The sequence below is a fragment of the Sciurus carolinensis genome, chromosome 11 (assembly GCF_902686445.1).
Source record: "Sciurus carolinensis chromosome 11, mSciCar1.2, whole genome shotgun sequence".
Classification (NCBI taxonomy): Eukaryota; Metazoa; Chordata; class Mammalia; order Rodentia; family Sciuridae; genus Sciurus; species Sciurus carolinensis.
Genome location: NC_062223.1, coordinates 89,745,596 through 89,771,213, shown reverse-complemented (window position 1 = coordinate 89,771,213; position 25,618 = coordinate 89,745,596). Strand labels below are relative to the sequence as shown.

At 37.1% G+C, this 25,618-nt stretch overlaps 1 protein-coding gene across 1 annotated transcript in view; it reads left to right on the top strand.

The window, feature by feature from the left end:
* The window catches only part of Rab38 (RAB38, member RAS oncogene family), a 56,574-nt gene that overhangs the window by 13,757 nt on the left and 17,199 nt on the right, over positions 1–25,618 (top strand). The window contains exon 2 of the mRNA XM_047517365.1: positions 8,700–8,980. Within this exon, the coding sequence (XP_047373321.1) occupies positions 8,700–8,980 (281 nt within the window). The remainder of the gene's footprint in view (positions 1–8,699; positions 8,981–25,618) is intronic.

Genomic DNA, 25,618 nt, shown 5'->3' with positions numbered 1-25,618 from the left:
ATATATATATATATATAATAGTATAGTATATATTATACACACACACACACACACACACACACACACATACACAATAGAGTTTGACACAGCCATGAAAAAGAATGAAATTATGGCATTTGCTGGTAAATGGATGGAAGTGGAGAATATTATGCTAAATGAAATAAGCCAGACTCAGAAACTCAAAGGTCAAATGTTTTCTCTTATATGGAAGCTAAAGTAAAATAAAGGAAAGAGGGAAGGAAGGGAAGATCAGTGGCGTAGAAGAAGGAGATTGAGAAGTAGAGTGGAGGGGTGGGAAATGAGAGGCAATGCAGAATGAGTTTCTTAAAAATCATGTTATGTGCATATATAAATATACCACAGGGAACTTCACCCTCATGCATAGTTAGAAAGAACCAATCAAATATAGATAAATAGACGAATGAAAGGAAATCTAGTGGAGTAGAAGAAGGAATATGGAAGAGGGGAGGGAAAAGGGGAAGATCATGAACTGACTTTGAATTCTGTGCATGTATGAGTTTGTGGAGATGAACCCAACTACTATGTATAAACATAAAGCTCTAATAAAAAATGAATAAATGTAAAAAAGTTATTTTTACTCACATTATTAGCGTTTAATTGGGTCATCTTATACTAATTAGAAACTCTCTGGCAGCTTTAGACTTCTTGATTAAAAAGCTAAACTGTTTTAGGCAGTCTTTTAATAAAAAGTCTTTGTGAAAATATTAGAAACTATTCTACTAGGTGCTGAGTGAAAATAATTTGAATTTGTGTATATATGTTACTGTCATTTTTTTATATTAATTCAGAAGTTATCTGTCAAATAAATGTTTCACAAAAGTAAAATTATGCAAGTTTCATTCATACACATTTTGTTAGAGTTATTTTTGTAAAATTGGTAGAAATTTAAAGCATTGTTTTAGTGGAATATAAAAATGTGAGAGGAATAGTATATCAGGACACTTTATTTTTCTTTAAATATTAGGAGTTTGGTATTGATCAGCTCAAATAAACTAACTTCTGAAACCTGTTACTAAATGTGCTAAATTTTAAGATATTCCCTTATCTGTATATTTATAACATAGCTTCAGATTTATGATTGTAAGAGAATAGTTCAAATTGTTTTAAATCTGGAATGGATCACAAAACAGTTAACCACCCAACTTCCTTCCAGTTATTGCAGCTGCTGTAGGCAGAGGAGGGTTCCTCAATTATCATGTTTAATTAGGGAAATGATGGGGAGAAAATAGGGCTGTGGAAGATGAACCAGGCAGAGATGCACAGAAATTAAGCAATGCATTAAATCTTTAGCCCTGACTTCTCCTGGAATTTCAGATATTTATCCCACTATCTGCTTAAGATATAGCCCAACAGACATCTCAGACTTAAACGTACCATATCAGATTCTTACACTTCCCCTCAACACACACGCACACACACAGACACACACACACACACACACACACACACACACACATCCCAAACCTGTGCCCCTGAAGTCTTCTCCATCTCAGCCAATGGCATCTCTACTTTCAAAATTTCAGATTCTAGGTATCATGATTGAATCGTCTCATTCTATACAACCCACATATCATCTCTGTCTCCACACATGCCCAGAAAATAACCACTCTTTACCATCTTCACCATTACCACTTTGGTTCAAATCATTATTTTCTTATTTTTTTTAAAGGAGAATTTCAAATGTATCTAATTTCAAATGTATCTAATATTTACTTCTTTTTTTTTGTATGTTGTTTATTTTTTCTTTTCTTTTTTTATTGTAAACAATGGGGTACAACTTGTTTCTCTGGTTATACATGAAGTAGAGGCATACCATTTGTATAATCATACATTTACATAGGGTAATGATATTTGACTCATTCTGCTATTTTTCCTTCCCCCAACCCCTCCCACCCCTCTTTTTCCTCTATATAGTCCATCCTTCCTCCATTCTTGCATCCCTCTCACCCCCCCATTATGTATCATCATCCACTTATTAGTGAAATCATTCGTCCTTTGGTGTTTTGGGATTGGCTCATCTCACTTAGCATGATATTCTCCAATTTCATCCATTTGCCTGCAAATGCTATAATTTTATTCATCTTTAGGACTGAGTAATATTCCATTGTATATATATACCACAGTGTCTTTATCCATTCATCTATTGAAGGGCATCTAAGTTGGTTAAACAATCTGGCTATTGTGAATTGAGCAGCTCTGAACATTGACGTGGTTCATCACTGTAGTATGCTGATTTTAAGTCCTTTGGGTATAGGCCAAGGAGTGGGATAGCTGGGTCAAATGGTGGTTCAATTCCAGTTTTCTAAGGAATCTCCACACTGCTTTCCAGAGTGGCTACACTAATTCACAACCCCATCAGCAATGTATGAGTGTACCTTTTTCCCCACATCCTCGCCAACACCTTTTGTTGCTTGAATTCTTGATAATTGCCATTCTAATTGGGGTGAGATGGAATCTTAGGGTAGTTTTGATTTGCATTTCTCTTATTACTAGAGAGGTTGAACATTTTTTCATATATCTGTTGATTGCTTGTACATCTTCTTCTGTGAAGTGTCTGTTCAATTTCTTAGCCCATTTGTTGATTGGGTTATTTGTATTCTTGGTGTAAAGTTTTTTGAGTTCTTTATAGATTCTGGAGATTAGTGCTCTATCTGAAGTATGAGTGTCAAAAATTTTCTCCCACTCTGTAGGCTCTCCCTTCACATTGCTGATAGTTTCCTTTGCTGAGAAAAACCTTTTTAGTTTGAATCTATCCCAGTTATTAATTCTTGCTTTTATTTCTTGTGCTATGGGAGTCATGTTAAGGAAATCTGATCTTAAGCTGACATGTTGAAGATTTGGACCTACTTTTTCTTCTATAAGATGCAGGGTCTCTGGTCTGATTCCGAGGTCCTTGATCCATTTTCCGTTGAGTTTTGTGCAGGGTGAGAGATAGGGGTTTATTTTCATTCTGCTGCATATGGATTTCCAGTTTTCCCAGCACCATTTGTTGAAGAGGCTATCTTTTCTCCATTGCATGTTTTTGGCACCTGTGTCTAGTATGAGGAAAATGTGTTTATTTGAGTTTGTCTGTGTGTCCTCTATTCTGTACCATTGATCTACCTGTCTATTTTGGTGCCAATACCTTACCGTTTTTGTTACTATTGCTTTGTAGTTTAGTTGAAGTTCTGGTATTGCAATACCCCTTGCTTCACTCTTCCTGCTAAGGATTGCTTTAGCTATTCTGGGTTGTTAATTTTTCTAAATCAAATCATTATTTTCTCTTGCCTGGATTATTGCAATAATTTTCTGAGTGGTTTCTCACTTCCCACCTTGACTTGGCCCAATAAGTCATTTTTCAATGTAGCAGCCATCAGCATCTGTTTTCTCATGCCAGTTCATGTTTCTCATCGACTCACAATCTTTCAGTGCTTTCCTCTCACCCAGAATTAAAGGCAACATCCATATAATGACCTGAAAATGTCTGCAGTCTGGACTCTGTGATCTCCCTGCCTGACCGCACTGCTCTTTGACCCCCGTACCCTTCTCTCCAGTCAATCCAGTTTCCTTACAGTCCTCCAGCTCCTTGCCAGATACATGTGACCTCAGGATCTTGAAGTTTCACTTGCTGTTTCCCCTGTTTAAAACCTTTCCCTCTAAGATAGTGATAGAGCCCACTACTTTACCTCTTTTTGGTCTTCTCTCAAATTTCAGTGGAGCCTTCACCATCTGACCAGTTTGACTCCACCCCCAACCCCAGCATACCTTTGTCTCCTTCCCTGCTTCATTTTTCTCCCTGACATTTTCATCAGATAACATAGTATATTTTACATTTACTTACTTTTTAGCTTGCTGTTTATCTCTTTCCAGGGGAATGGAACCATCATGAAAGCAAGGAGAGTTTATTCTAGTTGATAGGACAGCTCCTAGAAAATTATAGGCAATCGATTTTGTTGTGGTTGTTGTTAAATGAATGAGATGAGATGAGGGATTTCAGTGTGAGTAGAAGAGAATTGATGAGGGCAGAAGACAGGACAGACAATCCTGAAAGACTTGGTAAGCCTGCAAGTATCTGCTGAAAGGGTGATAAAGGACTAGGGGTTATTCCTTCACTCAGCACAGGGACTGTGATGAAATTTCACTGTATACACAGTGTAGTGCTTGCAGTAAGGGCTGTAGAAACTTGGTCATGGTTATGGAACAGCTGGAAATTTTGTGTGAAAAGATTATACAAGGTTAGTTCTAGGATCTATGCTTAGGTCACTTGGAAAAATAGTAATTGACACATTTCTGTCAGTTTGGCAAGGCAAAGTAGTGAAAAAAGAAGATGAAAGAGTTTCAGAACCATTGCCAGAGGGCCAGATGGGCTCCTAAAACCTGGAGAAAACCTTGCTCACTAGAATGACAGCCTGACTCTGATCCTGGTCCTAGGATGTTGTTTCCCCTTGACTTTCAAAACCAGCTCATGTCATTAAAAGTTCAGTGTCCCTTTGACCATTATAGCAATTATATAATTTGATTCTTTTTTCTTTTAGATCATTGTCCAAGATCCATATTTGCTTTTGGTTTTATATTGACTTCTTGATTTTCACATAATTACTCCTAGAAATACAGAGAATATCATTGTAGCACTTTTAGATTTTCTGATTGTTCCAGGACCAAAAAGCATGTATTGTTGGGAATAAGTTGATTCTGAGGGATCATTTCTTCATTGTGAGAATGATTACAAAGCCTAACATTCTAGTCTGAAACTTACCGCAACAGGTATATACATAACCATGTTAGAATAATGTTGATTTTCTCTCCTAATGAACTTCTATTGATTATTTGCTGGGAATGAAAGTTGAATATAGAGTAAGGACATCAGTGTGCAGTAGCAGGTCTTGAATATGTGAGGTTGTACTTTAGATGAAGAGGGAAACTTAATCTCAGTTCATTATCACCATAGTGTCATGAGCTCTTACTCTATCCAAAAAGTGAAGAAAGAGCTGTCAATTTCACAACATCAAAACATGACTAACCTGCTCTCCAAGATATTCAATGCCAGGTGGAGCCCGAAGTATGAAGGCACACCATGATAAATGCTTATGGTGTAGGATAGAGAAAATGCTGTGGAGTCATGCAGAAGGGAGTAAATGATTTCACTCGTCAGGACAGGGAAGGCTGAGACTTCAGGGCACAATTATAGGGCACACTGTTCACTCATCAGAAGCCATGAGGTGGGTATTCAGGATCTGGGAGCAGAGATCTAAATCACAGGGAAATCCAGAGTGTAACTCGGGGTGTGTTTTAGGATGGAGGAGTAGCCAGTGTGGTTGGCCATGGAGCGCTTTGAAGGGAGTGACAGAAAAGTTGGTGGAGTTTGGAAAAGTCTTTAGGAGTCCAGATGGGGAGCAAGTGGGGGCTGAAGTAGAGCAGTGGTAATGCCGATGGGGAGGAGGGAGCAGAGTGAAAAGCCACTTCTGAAGGGGAAGTGTTGGTGGGATGCTGGAGATCCTTTACATGAGGGAGTACAGGCTGAGTTGGAAGGTGGACTGAAGGTACTGTTCTGGGCAGTTGTGTTGTTGGTGATGTCATTTGCTGGTCTGGGGAACAGAGGAGTTGTAGGAGCTGGAGTACTGGATGCCCAAGAAGGGGAATTTTCCAGAGGCAATAGTGGAAATGTCTTAGAGGGTGCAATCTGGTGTCCTCATTTTAAAGTAAGGAAACTGAGGCTTGTAATAGTGAAGTGACTAGTCTGGGAGGGTCAGAATGGTTAAAAAGGTATTCTCAGTTTTATAGAAAATTTGCTATACTTCCTACCATTGCTTTTATGCCTGTCTAAAAGATTCGCTGCTTGGTTGTGTTTGCTGAGAGCATCTATAGAACCCTAATTATGAAGTGAAAGTGTCATTAAATACACATTTGACTGTGATGTTTGTGTGAATTTTTAGCTGAGTCTTTGACACCAGATGGTCCATTTCAGTCTGTTAGAAGAGAACCAGAGTTTGATTTAATCTAAGGAGTGAAAACAGGAAGGGTTCTTAGAGATCAGTCACACCAACTTCATTTAACACATAAGAAAACTGAGATTCAGGGAGAGAACTACATTTGTTTAAGACTGCTTTGATTTGTTTAAGGCTGCCAGTGGTTAAAATTAGGACCCATGTCTCCTGACTCTTCAAGCTAGTAAATTTTTCCATAAGGCTACTGGAACTATTAGTGCAGCCATTGTATTAATTTCTGTGATTTGGTTGATTGCTTGGTTGTTGAATACCTCTTGAAACTGGAAACTGAGTCATGAGGCACATCTGTAGCACTATGGAGTGTGTTTGAGGACTAAGAGAAGTGGTCCTTGCTTGGTGAATTGGATCATTTTCAGTGCTCCCTGTGGTATAGATGTTCCTCCTGGGCAAAAGACTGTATTTGTTGCACAAATCATGGAGCCTGGACTTCATCAGTCATTTGGTAAATGTATATTATACAAGTGATCTAAAGCCAAAGGTAGTTTTTGAATCATAGTCATTTTTTAGGTAAATTTACTCAGGATCAATTCATCCCTCTCCACTCTGCTCTTAAGTAGCCATTCACAAAGTCACATGTTTCTCACACTTTTATTAAGAAACAGCAGAGAGGGCCATCAGCTGATAAAGGAGGGATTAAATATGAATGCTAGAAATGCTCTGATCTGAATGTGACCCCTGACTGGAATGCCCAAAACACAAACTTTCTACGTGGGCTGGCCCAGTGACCTCCATATACAACGGTCTTTTCTTTCTAGAAATGAACTAACTTCTTGATTCTGAACTGACACACGAGTACAAGTGCACACATGCATGTGCACACACACTTCCCCCACTTGTTTTAAACAGTGCTGGGGATTGAAACCAGGGCCTTGCACTAGCTAGACCAACACTCTACCACAGAGCTACATCCCCAGCACTCCTTTTTAAATCTCCACGAAGGTGTAAGACTATCCCTTGCATTTTGCACAGTCTTAAATGCCATATATGGAAATGTAAAATTTCTATTCTTGAGATCTTTCTACTCTGCTTTGAAAATCTCTGGACAAGTAGATTATTGAAGAACCCATGACTTTGCTCTTCATTTGATTAGATCTCTGAAAGAGATCATAAGACATCCTTTAAAAAGCCTAGAGGCCTTTGGAGTTCAGAGTGACCACAGAGGGCTTTTTTCCCGCCAGTCTTCCTGATATGCAGTATCAAAGGAAATTGCTGTTTGCATCAGTCATTAACAAAAAAAAAAGAAGAAAAAAAAAAGAGGAAAAATTCAAAACTCATTTGGAAAAAAATGAAAGTTCATCTGTGGGTTGTATGTCATATGAAAAGTATTTTACCCCTTTCTTTCATTGACTAGATGACTATGGGAAATTTAAAAAATGTTTTTGTGGTACAAGCTAGGTAAGAAATGCTTTAGGAGTGTTATGTGCTGTCCTGAGAAAATGCTCTTCTTTCCATAATATCCAGTTGAGCATTCAGGCACCTAGAACAGGACTGAAACTGTAGATTTTCATCAATTTTCACTAAGTTGCACAGGGATCCCTCACCTCCTCACAATGTACATGTGGACATAATGAACAAAACAGCTTGTTAATTTACATTAAAGTTCACCTTGGTAGACTCTTGCGCTCAAAATTTGTGTATCCTTAGGGGTATATTGACCTGTATTTTCTTGGATATACCTCAGTTTCAGCATTTTGTCCTTTCCAAAAAAACTTTTACTTTATATAATTTTATAAGACTCTTAACATAAATTTCCAAATCAAAAAGACTTTGGTTGTACACTTCTGGGGTTTTGTGTTCAGAAAATATAAACCCAGTTTTCATTAGTTCCTGTCCTCATTTAACACTGGTAGGACAAAATGATATGATTTTGTTAACTTTTGTTGCTCAGTTGAAATACCTGCAGTTTTCCTTTTTGTCAAAATTTCTAACCTGGAATTCTGATTTGAACATCTGTATCATACTTTCTATCATATTTTTAACCTGCTGGAGAAATATTCATGTATCGATCAGTTCTAAGGGACTGAACTGAACTGGGTGCTTCATATCTATTAATTCATTCTATCCATTTAACAACCCTGTGGTACATTTTCTTATACCCCTTTTGCAGATGAGGAGGGCTTTAATTGAAGTAGATTTCAGATGCCTTTTTAACATACTGCATAATTCACTTATTTATTAATTTGCCTTCTCACTAAAATGTAAACTTTATGACAGCAGGGATTTTCATGTTTTAGTCATTGTATCCCAAATGTTCAGAATAATGTTACCCAATAGAACATCCTGTGTTGATTCAAATGTTCTCTGTTGGCATCATCTAATGCCGTAGCCACCTAGCCACAAGTTTTTTCAAACACTTGCATTGTAGCTATTCAGTGACTGAGAAACTGAATTTTAAGTTTTATTTAGTCTTAATTAGCCACACAGCTAGTGAGATACTATATTAACACAGTTCTAGAACATTACATGGTGTATAGTACTTTCTCGATTAATACTTGTTAAATGAACTAATTTCCTTCTTGTGCTGAAAAGGGTAAAAACAGAACTGCATGATTATATATTTAGCACACTCTTTTTAAAGACTGTCAATAAGACTTTATTGAGCGACTTACTCTCCTTGGAGCCCTCATGAATTTCTAATGTTTTATTCAGTTCCAATTGTAAAGAGTTTCTGAATTCTGTTTCTTCTTGGTACAGGTCAAGAGAGATTTGGAAACATGACAAGGGTCTACTACCGAGAAGCTATGGGTGCATTTATTGTCTTTGATGTCACCAGACCAGCCACATTTGAAGCAGTGGCAAAGTGGAAAAATGATTTGGACTCAAAGCTAACTCTCCCTAATGGCAAACCGGTTTCTGTGGTTTTATTGGCCAATAAATGTGACCAGGGGAAGGATGTGCTCATGAACAATGGCCTCAAGATGGACCAGTTCTGCAAGGAACATGGTTTCGTAGGATGGTTTGAAACATCAGCAAAGGTAAAGTGGCATTAGAGGATAAGAATATTATAGGCAAGATTCACAAAGAAAATGGCACATAATCATTATCATCATTATAATAATAATAATAATAATAATATATGTTTGGTGATAAATGTTTCCCAAATTGCTTTATTAAACTCTTTCTTTTCTCAAGGCAGTGAATGGGCAGGGTGGGAATTATTTTTCACATTTTAAGATGATGTGACTAAGGAATCAAAGTCATTTGCACATTTTCATATTGGTGATTGTTAGTAACTATTCAATTTTTGAGTATCTACTATGGGCCAGGCATGTTTTACATGCATTTTTGCATTTAGTCCTCAGAACAGATCTGAGGTAAGTATGATTTTGAAAGAAATTGATCTTCCGTTCAGTGTCATTTCCTTATTCATAAATTTACACCATTAACACCTAATGTGTTCACCTGTATGTCAGGAATTGTACCTTGTCCTAGAAATGAAAAGATGGCAATAATACAGAACTAACACACTGAGAATCTTAGAGTAATGAAGGGACAGAGCAGTACAAATGTGGACAGCATCATGCAGCCTGGTACAGCTGACTCTCCTGGGAGGCAGAGAAAGCAGCAGGATGTGGGAACAAAGGAAGGACTGGAAGATGCAGGATCTTATATGTACATGATGAGGGTACATACTTCCTTTTGTGCCTCACAATGCTGCCTGATTTATTAAGTACCTGGATTTTGTTCTACTCCTTTTTGTTTTTGCTTATATTTTTTAAATTTTTAGTATCTGAAGAAGAAAAACTTTCATGGTAAATTTTTTAATTAATTTTATTTTTTGATTGACATGCATTGCTCATATTTATAAGGTACAATGTGATGCTTTGATTCATATTGGATAATGAGCATCCTGATATTTTTATCATTATTATGATTGCAATCTATAGTTTCACTGATTTGTGGAACACAATTATTTACATATTTGTAGAGCACAGGTACTGGGCTACTTGTTTGGGATTCAGCTGTGAATAAGACACATATTGACTCTTTACTTATGGAACTCAAGGCCTTATTGTGCACAACATTGGAGAATGATTTGAAAATATAATTCAAGGGCATCCTTCAAAATAGGCTGGGTGTTTTACTGCACACTAGAGTGTCTATAGATAATGATAACATACTGTAGTCTTCAAAAAAGCCAGAAGAAAGGTTTTTGGAATGCTTTTATCACAAAGAAATGATAAATGTTTGAGGAAAGATACTTTGTCCAGTATTAAATGTTACATGTGCCCCTCTGGGAAAATGATGATAATACAAATTATAGGGAGTAGAGAGACAAACTTTGAGATTATCACTAAAGTGAGAAAAGCAGCAGAATAAAACAACTGCTTGGATTGGGAGATGATAGAGAGAAGGAGATGATATTGCCACTTTTTAATAACAATGGGCACAGTCTATTGTTTGAGGCATTTCTTGGAGAATCTCAATACCTGTCATCTCTCTGCAATCACTAAGCTGCTCTTAAGTTTAGAAAGTCATTTTCCTCAGTTTCTAGTATTCTTTTCTTCTTTCCAAGGTTCCAGTGATCAAGTACACTTTTCCCACTCTTTCCTTTTAAAGTCCCTTATTTCTCCTATTTCTTAGGATTCTTCCATTGGTTTAGGACATAGTACCTGTCATTTTCTATTTCTTGGCCATCATTCAGATTTTTTTATTATTTTTTAAATTTTTACAGACTGCATTTTGATTCATTGTACACAAATGGATTTTGATTCATGTGTTTGAAGGATTTATTACTGTAAAGACAGACAGGTAGAAAACAACTCAGATATTAAGTGGCCTAAATGTCATAAATATGACATTTGATAGCTTGATTCTTTTCCCTGAATGTTAGCCTGGATTTTCCTTTTTAAATCCAAATGTGGATGAATTCACCTATTTTCCTTTTCCCTTAACTGTATACTTAACTTCACAACTTCTGCATATTCTCTGAGTTCCTTTGTTTCAAAAAAGAGTCACTTTCCATTCAAAAGCCTGCCAGCCTAGGGGAGAAAAGAAGATTTTAGAGAACTGCTTTTCTCAGTTGATTACTTTAAATTTTAAGGGAAAACTAGAATGAATGATATTTATGGGGAAGAAAGGCAGTATTCCTTTATTTATTCACTCAATAAATGTCATTGAGTATCTGTTATGTACTAGCCACTAAGAATACAGAAACTTACAAAACAGAATCTTTCCTTCATGGATAAGAGTAAGTAAAACTTATAGTGTGTTGGATGGTGATTAAATGCTAGCAGGAATGAAGAGAAAGGATGAGGCCTGTGAATGAATGGACGGGAAGGTTGACATTGCTTTGGGGTCAAAGAATTTCTCAAATTTTTCTTTTTACTTCACCCTGACATTCTTTTTTCAGCCACTACAATGTCAAACCCTGTATGCTTAAGGACATGATGTTCATTAACTTGAAGTCTGGCTAACCCTCATAGTTGGATACTGCATTTCTAATCCTCCAAATCCCCACTAGTGTGAACTTTGAAGAGAAGCTTTGTACAGTGTGGGAGAGGTGGCATGGAATTTCATAAGCGAAGAGAGTACAAGACCTTATTGTAAAAGATAGAACTCATATTCAACATCTCTTCTCCTTCCAAATAACTGCTATTGAGGTTGTCTTTCTGAATAACTTAATGAAGATATTTAGCCAGTGCCAGGTTATTATTCAGACTCCACACCTGGAAGCCCAGAGTAATACTACAACAATGACAAAGTGGAGCACTGAGCTGTTCAAAAGTCTTTTCCAAAGTTCTACAGTAAAGTTCTAACTTTATGAGTATAGCATCACAACATTTACAAAATTGAAGCCCAGATAAAACAATCTACCTGAAGCTAAAATAGCAGCATTTGGGAACAGCTACCAATTCCTTCTTTGATTACATTGGGATGAAGGAATATCTCCCATAGAGAGCTTTCTGTTAGAAAGTGAATCTGTTAATAGAGAACTCTTGAGTGATATCAGAATCATGCTGGTGAGTAATACATGATTTTCCTTTTTCATATCTCTGAACTTCTAATGAGCCAAAGGTCATGGCCTCTGGCTTTGTCCCCAAGGGCACACCCTGAGTAAATCCTTTGGGTGCTATCAACAGCATGACCCTCTCTGAAACTGAAGCTCATGAAGCATTAGAGGTGTTTGTTGTGGACACTATCCTCCACCCTTCTGTGGACCCCAGTGCTGAGGAACATTTACCCTTTGTTCTTCCATCTTCTGGAGTAACTTCCCATGAGAGTTTTCATGCCTGTTACTCTTGCTGGAACAATAATATAGCCCCTGACTGGCTAGTGAATTAAGAGAGAAAAAAAAAATAGATGTTTTCTGGTGCATCTGATTTTTCACTTTATCACTTCCAATATTAAAACTAAGGACAAGAAAAGAAAAATAGTATTTCCTAAGTCAGGTTTTCAACTTTTGCATTTTTTTCCCTTTCTCAGCTATGTTTCTTCCTGTCATTTTATGGACAGTAAGTATTTCACTGGAGTTCTTATTTGTCTCAATTTGCCCAAATTGCTTTTGGGTCAAAGAACCTTCTCAATGTTTTCTTTTCACTTTATTCTGACATTCCTGGTTTATGCCTACTGTCCTAGTGGAATTATTAATAACACTCAAAACATTCCTGGTTTGTAATTCACATTTTTATGGTTGTCCTATAGATTAGGAACTTGATTCATTTTACTCTCTTTATCATAGCTTTACTCTAAAAATGAATATTTTGTGTATTCCTGTGCCCATGTCTAGACTTCATAACATGCTTTAGTAGATTTGTCTCTCAGAGTTAGGTTCCTACCCTGTGCTTGTTAATGAATCCTTGAAGTTTGGAGTCTTATCATCTGGGCCCATGTCAGTGGATGACTAGACCCTGATATCTGCCAACCAATTTACTTGGTTCATTCTTGGTGTCCCCTTGTCTGAATCTCCACCAGGTACAGCTTTTGTATTTGCTGTCTTGACATACTTAGGACAAGAAAAGAAAAATAGTATTTCCTAAGTATTTCCTAAGCCTTCTAGAGTTGTAATTGTTGAGAGAATGTATGTCGAGTCCCCAGATGCATTATGTCTGATCCCACAAAATACACACACAGACACACACAATATCTACTGTACCCACAACCTCTCTGCTGACCTGGGTGTCCTCTTCTGCAGTGGGCTCTGATGCACACAACAAGCACACTCCAGTGGAAAGTCTGTTTCTATATTTTAGCCTTTTCCAGTTCACTCCATCCTGTTCTTAAGGTGCAGTGCTTCAGGTGTGGCTGTGCTCAGAAATAGGACACCAGGGAAATACCAGTGTAGCTGGGAAATAATGGAACAAGATATATCTAGTGAATAGTGAGGACAAGAATCAAACTCACAGGAAGAATCTGCCCTGCTCTTACTTCCCTCTACCTCAATCCCTACTCCTGAAAGATGTCCTTGATTATTTCTAATCTGCTTAAACTGACTTTGTAGATCCACCTTCTCTCCCAGAATGTTCTGAGAGCAGTGGGTGCTCTGGGAAGAAACCATCTTACATTAAATTCTACTCTATTTTGGTCTCTCCCCTGAAGCTAAAAGAAAAAAAATATTGATGTGTGTCGTTCTGCTGAGAATAATGAATATGCCCAATTGTGTTCTTGCTGAGATGGCATTAGTTGTTTTAAGGGGCAGAGTGAACATTTTGGACTACAGTTTTTTGACTTTCTAGCAAATTTTAAACACATTTATTGTATTTGGGGAATTTTTAACTTACCTGCACAGGAAGAACCCATAAAACTCTCTTCTTTTGCTTCCTGTGCTGCTTTGGCGCAGGCATATAATCTAGATTCCACCAATAATATGGGTTTGGAAGTAAGTGACTAGATGAAAAAGGAAAATTCTGAATCCCTTTTCTTGGGGAAAGGGTGTCAGAAAAGACCTACAGTTTTAAGCGACAGCAGGGTTTATAAGGTCCTGTGCTAGACACAGAAACATAATCATGGCTGAGCTCAGGAACAGTTGAACTCAAGTTGAGTTCCTTGGAGCTTCACAGGTAACAGAACCTAGTGTTCCATGGTAGCTGGGAGCAATTTTCTTCCTTCTTAAGACTCTTTCCTGTGGATTTGAGTTTCTTTCTGCAAAATTACACTGAAGCTATTTCTCTGGATGACTGAATCATTGTACGAACTACTCAATATCATTTGAATAAACTGTCATATTTAACCAGCAGCATTAGCTTTTTACTTCACAAATTAGAATCTGGATTACTATACATGGTACAATCCATTTGAGAAAACTAATTTAAACCACCACTGTCTTTTCTGCAGGGCTTCCTAGGACTTAAATATACTAATGTGCATTTTCAATCCACAGTAATAATATGACTGTGTTTCTTGAGGTTTGCTATATGTTAGCTTTGTGCAAAAATTTGTATGTACAAGAATGCTTTCAATCATTATCATGACCTTATACAGTAGGTATAATTATTGTTTTAAAGAAAAAAAGAAAGAATTGAAGTTCAGGAGACTTCCCTAAAGATATATAGTAGATACCTTATTGTTTTGATTCTGACATACAGCTTTTAAAATTCCTTTCTATGTTCATCTTTCAAAATCAAGATGTACTCTATAGTCACTATGGATTTCTAAAATGATGGTGTGTCTTTCAAATGATGTCTTGATTTTGTTCTTTGTGTTTTCTTCCATGAGGAGACTATACCATAGAGCAGTTCCTAAATGTTTGGGCCATGTTGAATACTTGACAGAATAATGGGGATTCTGGCCTAGAATTCTGTTGTAAAAGAAAAGTTTTCTGTGTTTCATTAAGCTTAGTGAGCTGTTTTATTACTATTTTTTAAATTGCTCTGCAAGCTAAAACACACAGCAGTTAAAATTGACTAGTTTTCTAGAAGCTACTTGAAGGGCAGTATCACACATCATTTATTTTATAGGCTTCTAGAAAATATACAGTTATAAAATAATGTATTTATACAAACTGGAAATGCATAGATAATTGTGCTCGGGTATGGGTAGATAGTTACTCTAATTCATTTTTTAATGGATTGAGTATGGCGCATTATTTTAAAAATCATCTTATGTTTAAATTGAGTAGTGGTCCATCTCCGATTTTTTCTGTTTTCTAAATGTCAAAATATGAAAAACTTCTTGATAGTTACTTATGCATTCATTGATTAACATGATTTGCATCAAGTGACTTTCGTTTCTGAATCTGTGCTGTGAATGTTGTGTATTGCCTACAGTGTGTTCAAAGAAAGATGCTTGCTTTACTTTTTAGCATGTCACTGTGTAAAACAGATATTCCAGGTTTTAGGTATGTGTCTTCAAAGAATTTATATGGGGTTGTAGGACGTGACTTTTCTAATATACTTGACTACAGCACATTTAACCTTATAATTTTAGCTTATCTGGTTGGAACTGGTGGTATTTAGGGACATAAAAAGGAGAGGCCAATCTGAAATCTAAAATCAAAGCAAAGTTAAAAGGCATAATTTAAAGGAAATTATGGCTGTGTTTAATAGTCATGATCAGTTCATATAATGACCACCAGTCTGTAGTACAACTATTTGAATCATTGCTTATGACATATTCTTAATGCCCTACAAGAAAAATGGAAATGATTTCCTGAAGTCAGGAATAGCTCAAGCAGAAGAGTCTCAAACTCAAGCCACTCATCAGCTTAAGAATCAGTGTAAATTAATAATAACATTTTTATTTATATCTTTTGCTAATTGGTTCTCTGGAGATGATCTAAGTCTATACTTATAATTTACTAGGTAATCTGAGATCCAACTATGAATTAGACATTGAAGGAGAATATACATATAACATCAGAGTCTGTAAACAAATTTGTTGTACAGAAGATGGTGTTATATACGTTACTTTGTCCTGTGTGCTTCACATTTTCATAACCTTGAGCTCATATCTTCTATCTCATGCCTAGACAATTATAGTAATGCATCATCAGACTTCACCAAGACTACACAATTCTGTAGTACATGTTGCTAAAAACTCAACATGCCAAGGGATCATTTTGATTTTGTTACTCTCTAGTTCAAAAATCTTCCATGGGTTCCACTTATTAATTATTAAAATTTTAGACAACTTAGGACATATATCAAGCAATTTTGACCTGTAGGCCAAAGATGGCCTGCCCTATTATAAATAAAATTTTACTGAATCCCCTCTATGCTCATTGGTATACTGCAGGAAGCCATCCATGATGACTCCTATGAGAACCAAGAGTAGTTCAATATCTGACCTCAGGAACTCACAGTGGATATTGACTGTTTGAGAACGCCTGAGTTATCCTGCCTTAGCTCACCACTCAAGTTCAAATATAAGCATTGGATGTGGGAGTGACCCACTAGAGCCAAATGGCTTGCTTTCTTCCCTGCCCCTATCCTGTTTTCTGGGGAAGAAGCTCCTACCAGTCCCTTCTGATCTGTACTGCTATAAATAAAGTAAGCTTGGGCTCCTTCCTTTATTGGAGCCAGACCCTTCTGGACAGCTCAATCGGTTATGCCCCGACTTTTAAGATAATTTTGTCTTCTGTCTTTATTTCTGATAAATAGATTTCATAGCTTTTATTTCACAGCCAGCCCATCCCTCTGACAGGAACCCTTTCCCTTGCCCACGCAACACATGGGGTAAGAGTATACATATTATTAATGACTGCTTTTCTGCTACAAAAAAACAAAAAAATGAAAAACAATCAACTATGGAGCTGAGTAATTTCACGAGAAGCCTTGTGGCCTGCAAAGCCTGAATTATTTACCATCTGATCTTTCACTCTGAAGTTTGCCACTGATGCCTTAGAATAAGAATAGCTTCTCTTTAGCCAGGCACTATTCTATGACTTTATATGCTTTAGCTCATCTCTTAAATAAACTTCCATTAATTTTCCTCTTTACAGATGAATAGACTAAAGTTTAAATTAGAAAGACATTTGACTCTAGTATAGCTGGTATGCAGTAACTTGAGATTTCAAGACCAATGTGCTAGAAGTACTGCCCCACCACCCAGTCACCACATTTACTGCCATGTAGCTTTTCCCTGTCTGACATTATACAGTAACTATGTATTGAGCACCTTGTATAATAGACCAGGGACTGGGATGGGTAGGTGAGAAAAATGTGGAAGCTTAAAATCTAATGAAAAAGAGAGAGAGGTGTAAATAGGTCTTCCAGGACATGTGACAAAAGAGAGCAATTCACCTGGAATTGTTAAAGGGGCAGAACAAGGAGGGGCTTTTGCCCACATGTGCTTTATTCCCAGCTATTGGCAGACACCAGTCTTTTCCTCATCTCTACACTTGTGTCCATGGTACTTTTCCAATATGGAATGTATAAGGCAGTTGATGTTTGTTCTACATTCAGCTTTGCCCAGTGAAGTCCAGTTTGGGTATGAAAGAAGAAAGATTGGAATCTCCACTGACTTTAGAGGTAAGGAGTGTTCAGAAGTTAAACCTTAGTGCACTTGGAGACAAGCCAGCTCACTTTCCAGATGTCTCCTTCCTCCCAGAGACATTTGAGAACAACTCTATGAGGATTCTTTGTTCTCAGAGAGAATCAAGATGGGTTTTTCACTGATCCCGCAGTTCCCAACAAGAAGGAAGCAGATCCAGTGGGGCACAAAACTTTTTTCGATGATGGTTTTCTATTATTTAATTTTGGTCCAGTGGCGGGTAATTTTATTCATCCCATCAGGGGACATTTTCAATGTCTAGGAATATATTTGCTCATTACAACTGATTAGGGTTTGGGGTCTTACTGACATCAAGTGGTAGAGGACAGGGATTCTACATTTACATCCTGTTAAACATCCTTCTTTGCATGGCATATACCCACCCTGTTCCCACTCTCAGCAAAGAACTATCTGACCTAAAGGGCAGTTGAGTTTAGTTTGGAAAACCCCAGATCCTATGCTTTATATCAGCACTTTGCAAACTCTCTGGAAATACTATTTTATAATAAATTTTTTTGTTTCTTAGCATTTTTGTTTTAAGAGAAATCAAGTAGGGCCAACTTTTGATTTTTATATCATTCTAAAAAGCAGTTGAATCTTGGTCTTAGACTTCTATTGTCTATCAGGGATTCTCAGTCTGAGGGGTTCATGCTACGGGACATGGTTTGACGCACAGCAGAGCCTTGCCTTCTCTGTTCCCCACCCACCTTATCCATCATCCTCATTGAACTTTCACATTTTTAGCACTGTTATTTATCACCTCCATGCCTTTTTATATAGTGTTCCTTCTGCTTAGAATACCCTTCCCCTTCCCTCTCTGCCCTTGGGAATTCTACAGACTTTTTTAAGTCTGTGTTTTCCTCCCACCCATATCATATGGCCTCTACAGATTTCCTTAAGGAGTTTCATCTCTCCCATCCATGTGCCTGGGATCAGCAAGGAAATGTGTATTTCAAGCCATCCAGATGGTATAGCTCAGCCTTCTCGTCTGACAGGTCCTTGCCTAGAGATGCAACTGCTGCAGTGTGGATGCCTCTAAGTGACTACATCCTTCTGCCCTCAGGAAAACGAGCTTTTCCTCATCTGGACTCGGGTTTTAGGATCACCATGGAATTCAGAACCTGACAAATAGCACTGAGAAACATGAGGAGAGGTACTTTGTCAGAGGGTGAAAGTGTGGACTTTGACCAAGCAGATATGTGCCAGTCTCTGACACAAGTCAGTGTGGCTTTGGGCATGAACCTTAATCAGGCTATACCTGGTTGTCTCCATGAAAAATGGGAACAATGCTTCATAGTGGTGTTGTTAAATATAGGTAGTTAGTATGCAATAAATTCCTGGTCTCTAAGAAATATACATGCACTAATTGCACACAGATTTCAAGAGCTCCATTACAAGTTTTGCATGAAGTCTCCTGTTCACCTTGGCATTCCCACGTCTGGGAATAATCTTTCCTACTTTTATGCACCTGCCTTTCTCTCTTCCTCAAGGTCTCAACTTGAGCATACTGTTACTGACTCTTAAGTGGTCTCTCCTCCCCATTTCACACTATGTCAAGATTATTTCTTTAAGGGCCTGGCCCCTGAGCTACACTGAGTGCTTCTGGTCATCACCCAGCACAATGGCTTGCACACCAAGGTCAGTCTTTATTGAATGGAACAGGATTGTTTGCTGCACTGCCTTTTAAGGACTCTTTCAAAAGATTCTTTTACTGTGTTATTCTTTCTCCTGCCCTTTGTGGGGTATTTCTGTCCTTAGAGAACCCTGAAGAAACAGAAAAATTAAATTACTGCTATATTTCCCAGAAGGACTCCAACATTATGTAACTCCTTTCATCCAGAAATCTCTGTAGACACATTGTGCAGCAAAGAGATTATAGTGCCCTGCTGTGTCGATGGGGAAATAGAGAAGAAAAATGAATGTGCAGTAAGCAGCCATCCTCTTAATGCCCTCAGTCCTTGATGGGGAACTTCAAATTCTTTGCGTGGTAATGCCACATAGCACCCCATAAGAATCTAACATTAGCCAGTGGATCTGATTACCCAACTTAGTTCACCTTCACTTTTCAGGACCAGAATACTGCAGTTTTCCCTTACTGAAATTCTCATAGTTTTATTTTACATGCATCTCTCATTTGTTTTCAGCTACTATCATTTGAGCCACATACAATGGCTATCATGTTTGCCTTTTTACTAATAAATTAAGTTTTCCAGGGAATCTTTTTGATGTTTTGCATTGAAGAAATCAGGCCTAAACTTCAGATATAATGGAATATTCTATCAAATGACAGTAGTCTTGCACAAGCTTGTGCATCAGGTTCACCTGAGGTGCTTTTTCTAAAATTGCAATGCCTTGGTTCAACTCAGATATTTCCAGAGGGGATTAGAAGGTATGTTTTTGCAAATACTTTTTTGGAGATTTGGAGTGATACATTGGTTAAAATGCATTGTGTTGAATTTTATTGATTCATTCATTCAAGCATGCATTCATTCCCAAAGCATTCCTTGAATATCTACTATGAACTCAGGTAGGCACTTTACTAAGTACTGGGACACTGATAATAAAGGGCACAGTTTCTTTTTTTCTTTTCATTAAAAAGTTTCCAATCTTCTAAAGAAAACCCATTAACAAATAGCCACTGTGATATTCCATAAAACTTGGTGACTTCCATAAGAGCTGTGAGAGCACTTGAAGGAACAGCTGAAACCTCCACCTGAGAGTGAAGCAGTTTCCTTGATGTTCCACCAGGGTCCCTAAGGATAAGAGATGTTATAAGGAAAGACTCAAGGGGCTGCTAAGAAGAACACTTCTTTAATGGATATTGTGCAATGAGACATTAGGAATCATCTTTAGGAGCCCCTGGGTTTTTTAAAAAGCAGATAGCAAGCTTTTCATCTTTATTCTAAGATATCTTAGCAAGAACATGTTGCTGTTGAAATTAACTAGCTTTATGAGTCATCAGAAAATTGTCAGTGCAAGGCTATTGTAATCCATAGTAGTTAAAAATTGCATTTATAAAATGCATGCTTATTTTTAACTAGACCTGGTCCCAGGGTTTTCTTTCTTTCTTTCACTTAGTCCTCACAAACCCTTATTAAGTAGATTTTGTTATTATATCCATCTTACATATTCAGAAACTGAGGCTTAGTAAAGATAAATGGTTCAACTGAGAATATATGGTCAGCAATTTAGAATTAGAACCCAGCTGTCTGTATTTGAATCCCATCTTCTCTGATTTTCTTATTTCTATGTGTCTAAATAGTACATGTATATTATTTTTTCCTGATTTTCTAGATTTAGACATATATTGATAACCTGATAGTCCTCTGATTTGGTATAACATCCTAAACTAAGTCTATGAACCTACTTTTTTTCCCTCACATTTTCAACACTTTGTAAATTTTGTTTTATTCTGTATATTTATTTGACTTGTTTTCCCACTATTTAATGTAATGTTAATTTTAGCATTCATAATTTTAACTTTGAGAAGCTCCTTTCTATTCTTTAACTGTTCTTTTTCATGGCATCCTATTCTTAGTTAAGAATGTAAGAGTCTTTGTGAGGATACTAATTCATTTTTTTCCGAAGTTTCTTTTATAATCTATTTAATGAGTTATTTTTCATTCCATTTTTGTTCTTCTTTGTTATTTTGATAGTCTCTTTTAAATCATTTGATGATCCTTGACAGAACATTCATAGGTAGGAATAAGACCATCAAAAATAGTGGATTGTGGTTGTGTTGATTTTTGCTAAGTGAGTTCTACATTAGGGTAGTAGTCATTGGGGACTTCCAAATGTCAGTTGGAAGTCTTTTCTCTAGAGAAGAACACTTCTTTCCTGGTAGATATAAAGATGCCAGAGTTCTGGGAGTGGAGAGTGTGGTCCAACTGCCATATTGAAAGACTTCTGTTGACTTTTCTTAACCTTACATTATCTACATAGACAATTGATATCTCCTGAGTCTGATGTCTCTTTAGTTTATTCAGAGGATGAAGGACTATTTGATTAGGGGTATAGACAGTCTAGTTGCTGATATTCTATGTGGAAAATGAAGTAGGAATGGGGTTGATAACTCTAGTATGACTTTCAACAAGACCCCCTAATTTCCACTGTTCTTAATATGTTAACCTTGGGGCTCTTGGGTTCTGTCAGTGTGAATCAACTCTCTTATTGCTCACATCTCCCTTTTATATTTTTTGTCCATGTGTCTACTATACACTAGTAAACTCATTACTACTTTTCCATTACTTCCATGTTTCTAAAAGAGTGTTAAAAGACTTGAATACTGATGCGTATTTCTCATTCTCTTAATCCTTGATGTTTTGTTTAAAATATTTCTTTCTTTCTTTCTTTCTTTTATTTATTTATTGGTTCTGGAACTTGAAACCATGGACACTTAATGACTAAGCCACATCCCAAGCCCTTTTGAGACAGTTTTTTGCTGTTACTTAGGGCCTTGCAAATTTACTGAGGCTGGCCTTGAACTTGTGATCCTCCTTCCTCAGCCATCCAAGTTGCTGGGATTATAGGTGTACACCACCCTGCCTGGCTGAAATAATTTTTGAGTTTTGGTAAAGAAAAAAATGAATACATTTTCTTGTTCTGTTCCCTTTACCTGGAAAGTGACCACATTCTTTGAACATTTATTGATTGTGTACCTTACTTCTGACCCAGTCCTAGTCAATATATAATTGAATTTATTATATTTTATTTTTTAAATTAGTGTTTTTTTATCCTCACTTTATAATGTAGGAATTAAAGTATTTTAATATCTTACGCACAGTAATCCTGCTAGTGAGTGAAACTTACTTTAAAACTTACATCTAATTGATTCAGCTTTCTTTCTTCTTTCCTTCTTCCTTCCTTTCTTCTCTCTCTTTTTTCTTTTTTGGTGCTGTGGATTGAACCCAGGGACACCTTTTAACACTTAGCTGACTTCCCAGTCATCTTTTTGTTTTCATTAGTATATTATAGTTATATAAAAGTTGAGTTCATTTTGACAAAATCATAAATGCATGGAATTTAATTTACTCCATATTAGTCCCCAGTGCCTTTTTCTTTCCCTGCTCCTTCCTGTCCCTGTTCTTCTTCCTCTACTTAACTTGACTTACTTTCTCTCATGTATTTATTTATTTTTATTGGTGCTTTATAGATATACATAAATGTGAAAATTTGTCAGATTCATTAATAATGTAATTTTGTCAAATTTTTTCTGCACTTCTTCCCTTTCCCATCATTCCTTCTCTCTTGATCTCCTTCTTCTATTCCACTGACCTTCCCTATGTCTTATGATATTTTATTTCTCCTTACATGAATGAATTAAGAAAATGTGGTATGTATACATCATGGAATTTTACTCAGCCAAAAAGAAAATGAAATTACAGAATTTGCCAGTAAATGAATGAAAATGGAGAACACCAGATTAAGTGAAATAAGTCAGACTCAGAAAATCAAGCCTTGACTCTTTTATCCCCAGTTCTTTTTATTATTATTATTATTATTATTATTATTATTTTGAGACAGGGTCTCACTAAATTGCTGAAGGTCTCACAAAGTTGCTGAGGCTGGTCTTGAATTTCTGATGCCCCTGACTAGCCTCCCCAGTCACTGAGATTATACGTATGTATTACCACATCCAGCAGGACAGCTTAGTGTTTTCTATTCTAACTTTCTACTTTAAAAGAAAAAAAATAAAATAAAAGGGAAAAAACCCTAGCTTCTCTCTCCTGCGTCAGAATTGATGTCCATTTCCCTTCTTTTCAACCCAGGGAGGGTCACCTTCTTGTTTCTGGAGGGGTCTTGTTACTAAGACGGGTTTACCTTCTCCCTTCTTCTGTTACTTCATTGCTTTCTGTATTGATTTTGCTTGTCCTCTGTTTTGTGCTGCTTGGACTGTTCATAAATCTAGGCTGCAGGTATATGTTTGGGTGTTGTGAACATATATATAGTATTTAAAGCTCCATTGAGATTACCTTGGGAGTGAGCATCAGAGTAAAGGAAAAAGGACCCAAGATTTGTCCCTTGGCACTTTCACATTTAGATGGGAAAATGAGGCTACAGTAAAGGGAAGCACAGAAGTAGAAGTAGCATAGTTTTGCAAAAGAGCTAAGATTGGAACTCAGTGGATCCTTCTCACGCTGCAACTCTTAATAAGATCACCATTGAGTTACCTGAGTTTTCACCTTTTTTGGTGCTGTTTTCCTGAGGAGTAAACTGGGAAGATGCTAGAAAAATGCCAGATTATGCAGCATTGACTCTGTCTAAATCATTTGTTTGGTGTGTTTTTGACAATTAGTGGGTCTAACAATCAAAATAGGAAAATAAGGAATTTAAATGTTTGTATCCTTCTATGCTATCACTAGTACACCTTCTTTTAAATTATTAATTGTTCTAACATAGACCAGATGTGTGTAGGGCATGATAGGAACAAGATTTGTACCAGGTTTTAGAATAGAAATAATAAATCTAATTCAGAGTTTGATATGCAAATGGAAGTCTACAAAAGGGCCAAAGTAATCAGAAACCTTGTAAATACACTCTTCATCTAAATCGAAAAATCAGCTTTTGTTATTTGCCAAGAATGTTCCAAATTATAATATATGACACTGGATGGAACTTTCAGAATTTAAGTTTCCAACGTCTATTTTCTTATCTGATTTTCACAAATCCTCAGCAAATAACCATCTTTGGTTCTTTTGTAGGACTTCTCTTTGTTGCGAATTCCTGAATTACTTACTCGTGTGAAATGGTTTTAAGAACCCCCATTCTGGTGCCTTACCTGGACACTCTAATCTGTCCATATGCTGTTTCGAGTGGCCAGATCTGTTGACCAGGTATAGACTGAACAGAGTATGACATAAATAATGGGGTTCCAACCTACTTTGCCTGAGTAACAAAATTTCTATTTTATATAGTATTGTACTATACTAATTTATTTCTGAACAGCTGTATCAAATTATTGACATAGTATGCTTATGGTAAACTAAATAGTACCCTGATTTTTGCAAATAATATACTATGAAACGAAATCTTATATATATAAGCTACGGATAATTTGAACTCAAGAATAGTGTTTTATTTTAGTACCTATCCCCCCCCCTTTTTGTGGTACTGGGAATTTAACCCAATTTTACTTTACTACTGAGCTACATCCCCAGCCCTTTTTATTTCTGATTTTGAGACAGGGTCTCACTAAATTGCAAACTGGCCTCAAACATGTGATCCTCCTGCCTCAGCCTCCTGAGTCGCTGGGATTACTGGCATATGCTACCATGCCCAGAACTACTCACTTTTATTCTGTGATTTTAATGTATTATTCCAGTTTCATTATTAATCTATTATTTTTGTTTATAAAAGTAAAACATCCATTTTTGTTAGGGTGTGTTTATGTACAGTTGGAAAAGACACTAAAAAGCTGACTTAACCAAAGAAGACTTCATTTCAAACTGCAGCCAATCTAGAAGCAACTCCAGGACATCACAAAGGGCTCAACTCCCCGCTTCACTCGCCTTAGCACATGGCTGTCTTCCTCATGGTGATAAGATGTCAACTTGTGTTGGTTTTCTATTTCTGTGTAACAAATCACCATAAACTTAGCAGCTTAAAACAACACACCTTTATGATTTTGGCCTCCTGGCACAGGTAGGCTGGGTTCTCTGCTCAGGTTCTCGTCAGGCTGAAATCCGATGCTGGCTGAGGTTGTGTCGTCATCGGAAGCTTGGGCTCCTCTTCCATGCCTGTTCAGTTATTTGCAGAACTCCATTCCCTGTGGAGAAGGACTGAAGTTGCTGTTTTCTTTCTGCCTGTTACCTGGGGATTGACCTGAGCTCCTAGCCAGGTGTCTTTCAAGCACCTGGCAGCTTATTCTTCAATGTCGGAAGTAGATTCCACTTGGTGATAGTGGAGTCCTAGATAAAGTCACCTAATTAGGGGGTGGCTATTTCATTATGGTCATAGCTCTACCTGTACTCAATCGGCATGTACCCCCGGAGGTGGCAATCATGGGACCATCGAAGAATTCCATTTGCCGTACTGATTTCTGGGCAGGATCATGTGTTCTGGAAAGGTTAAGAGTAAGAGGCCTACAACAACTGAGGTCACTCCCACCCCTTTTCTTTTTTAAAGTTCTGGAGACCTGAGCTAACATATGCTTACCAACAATGAGCAGGGTGTCCATTTCTCCC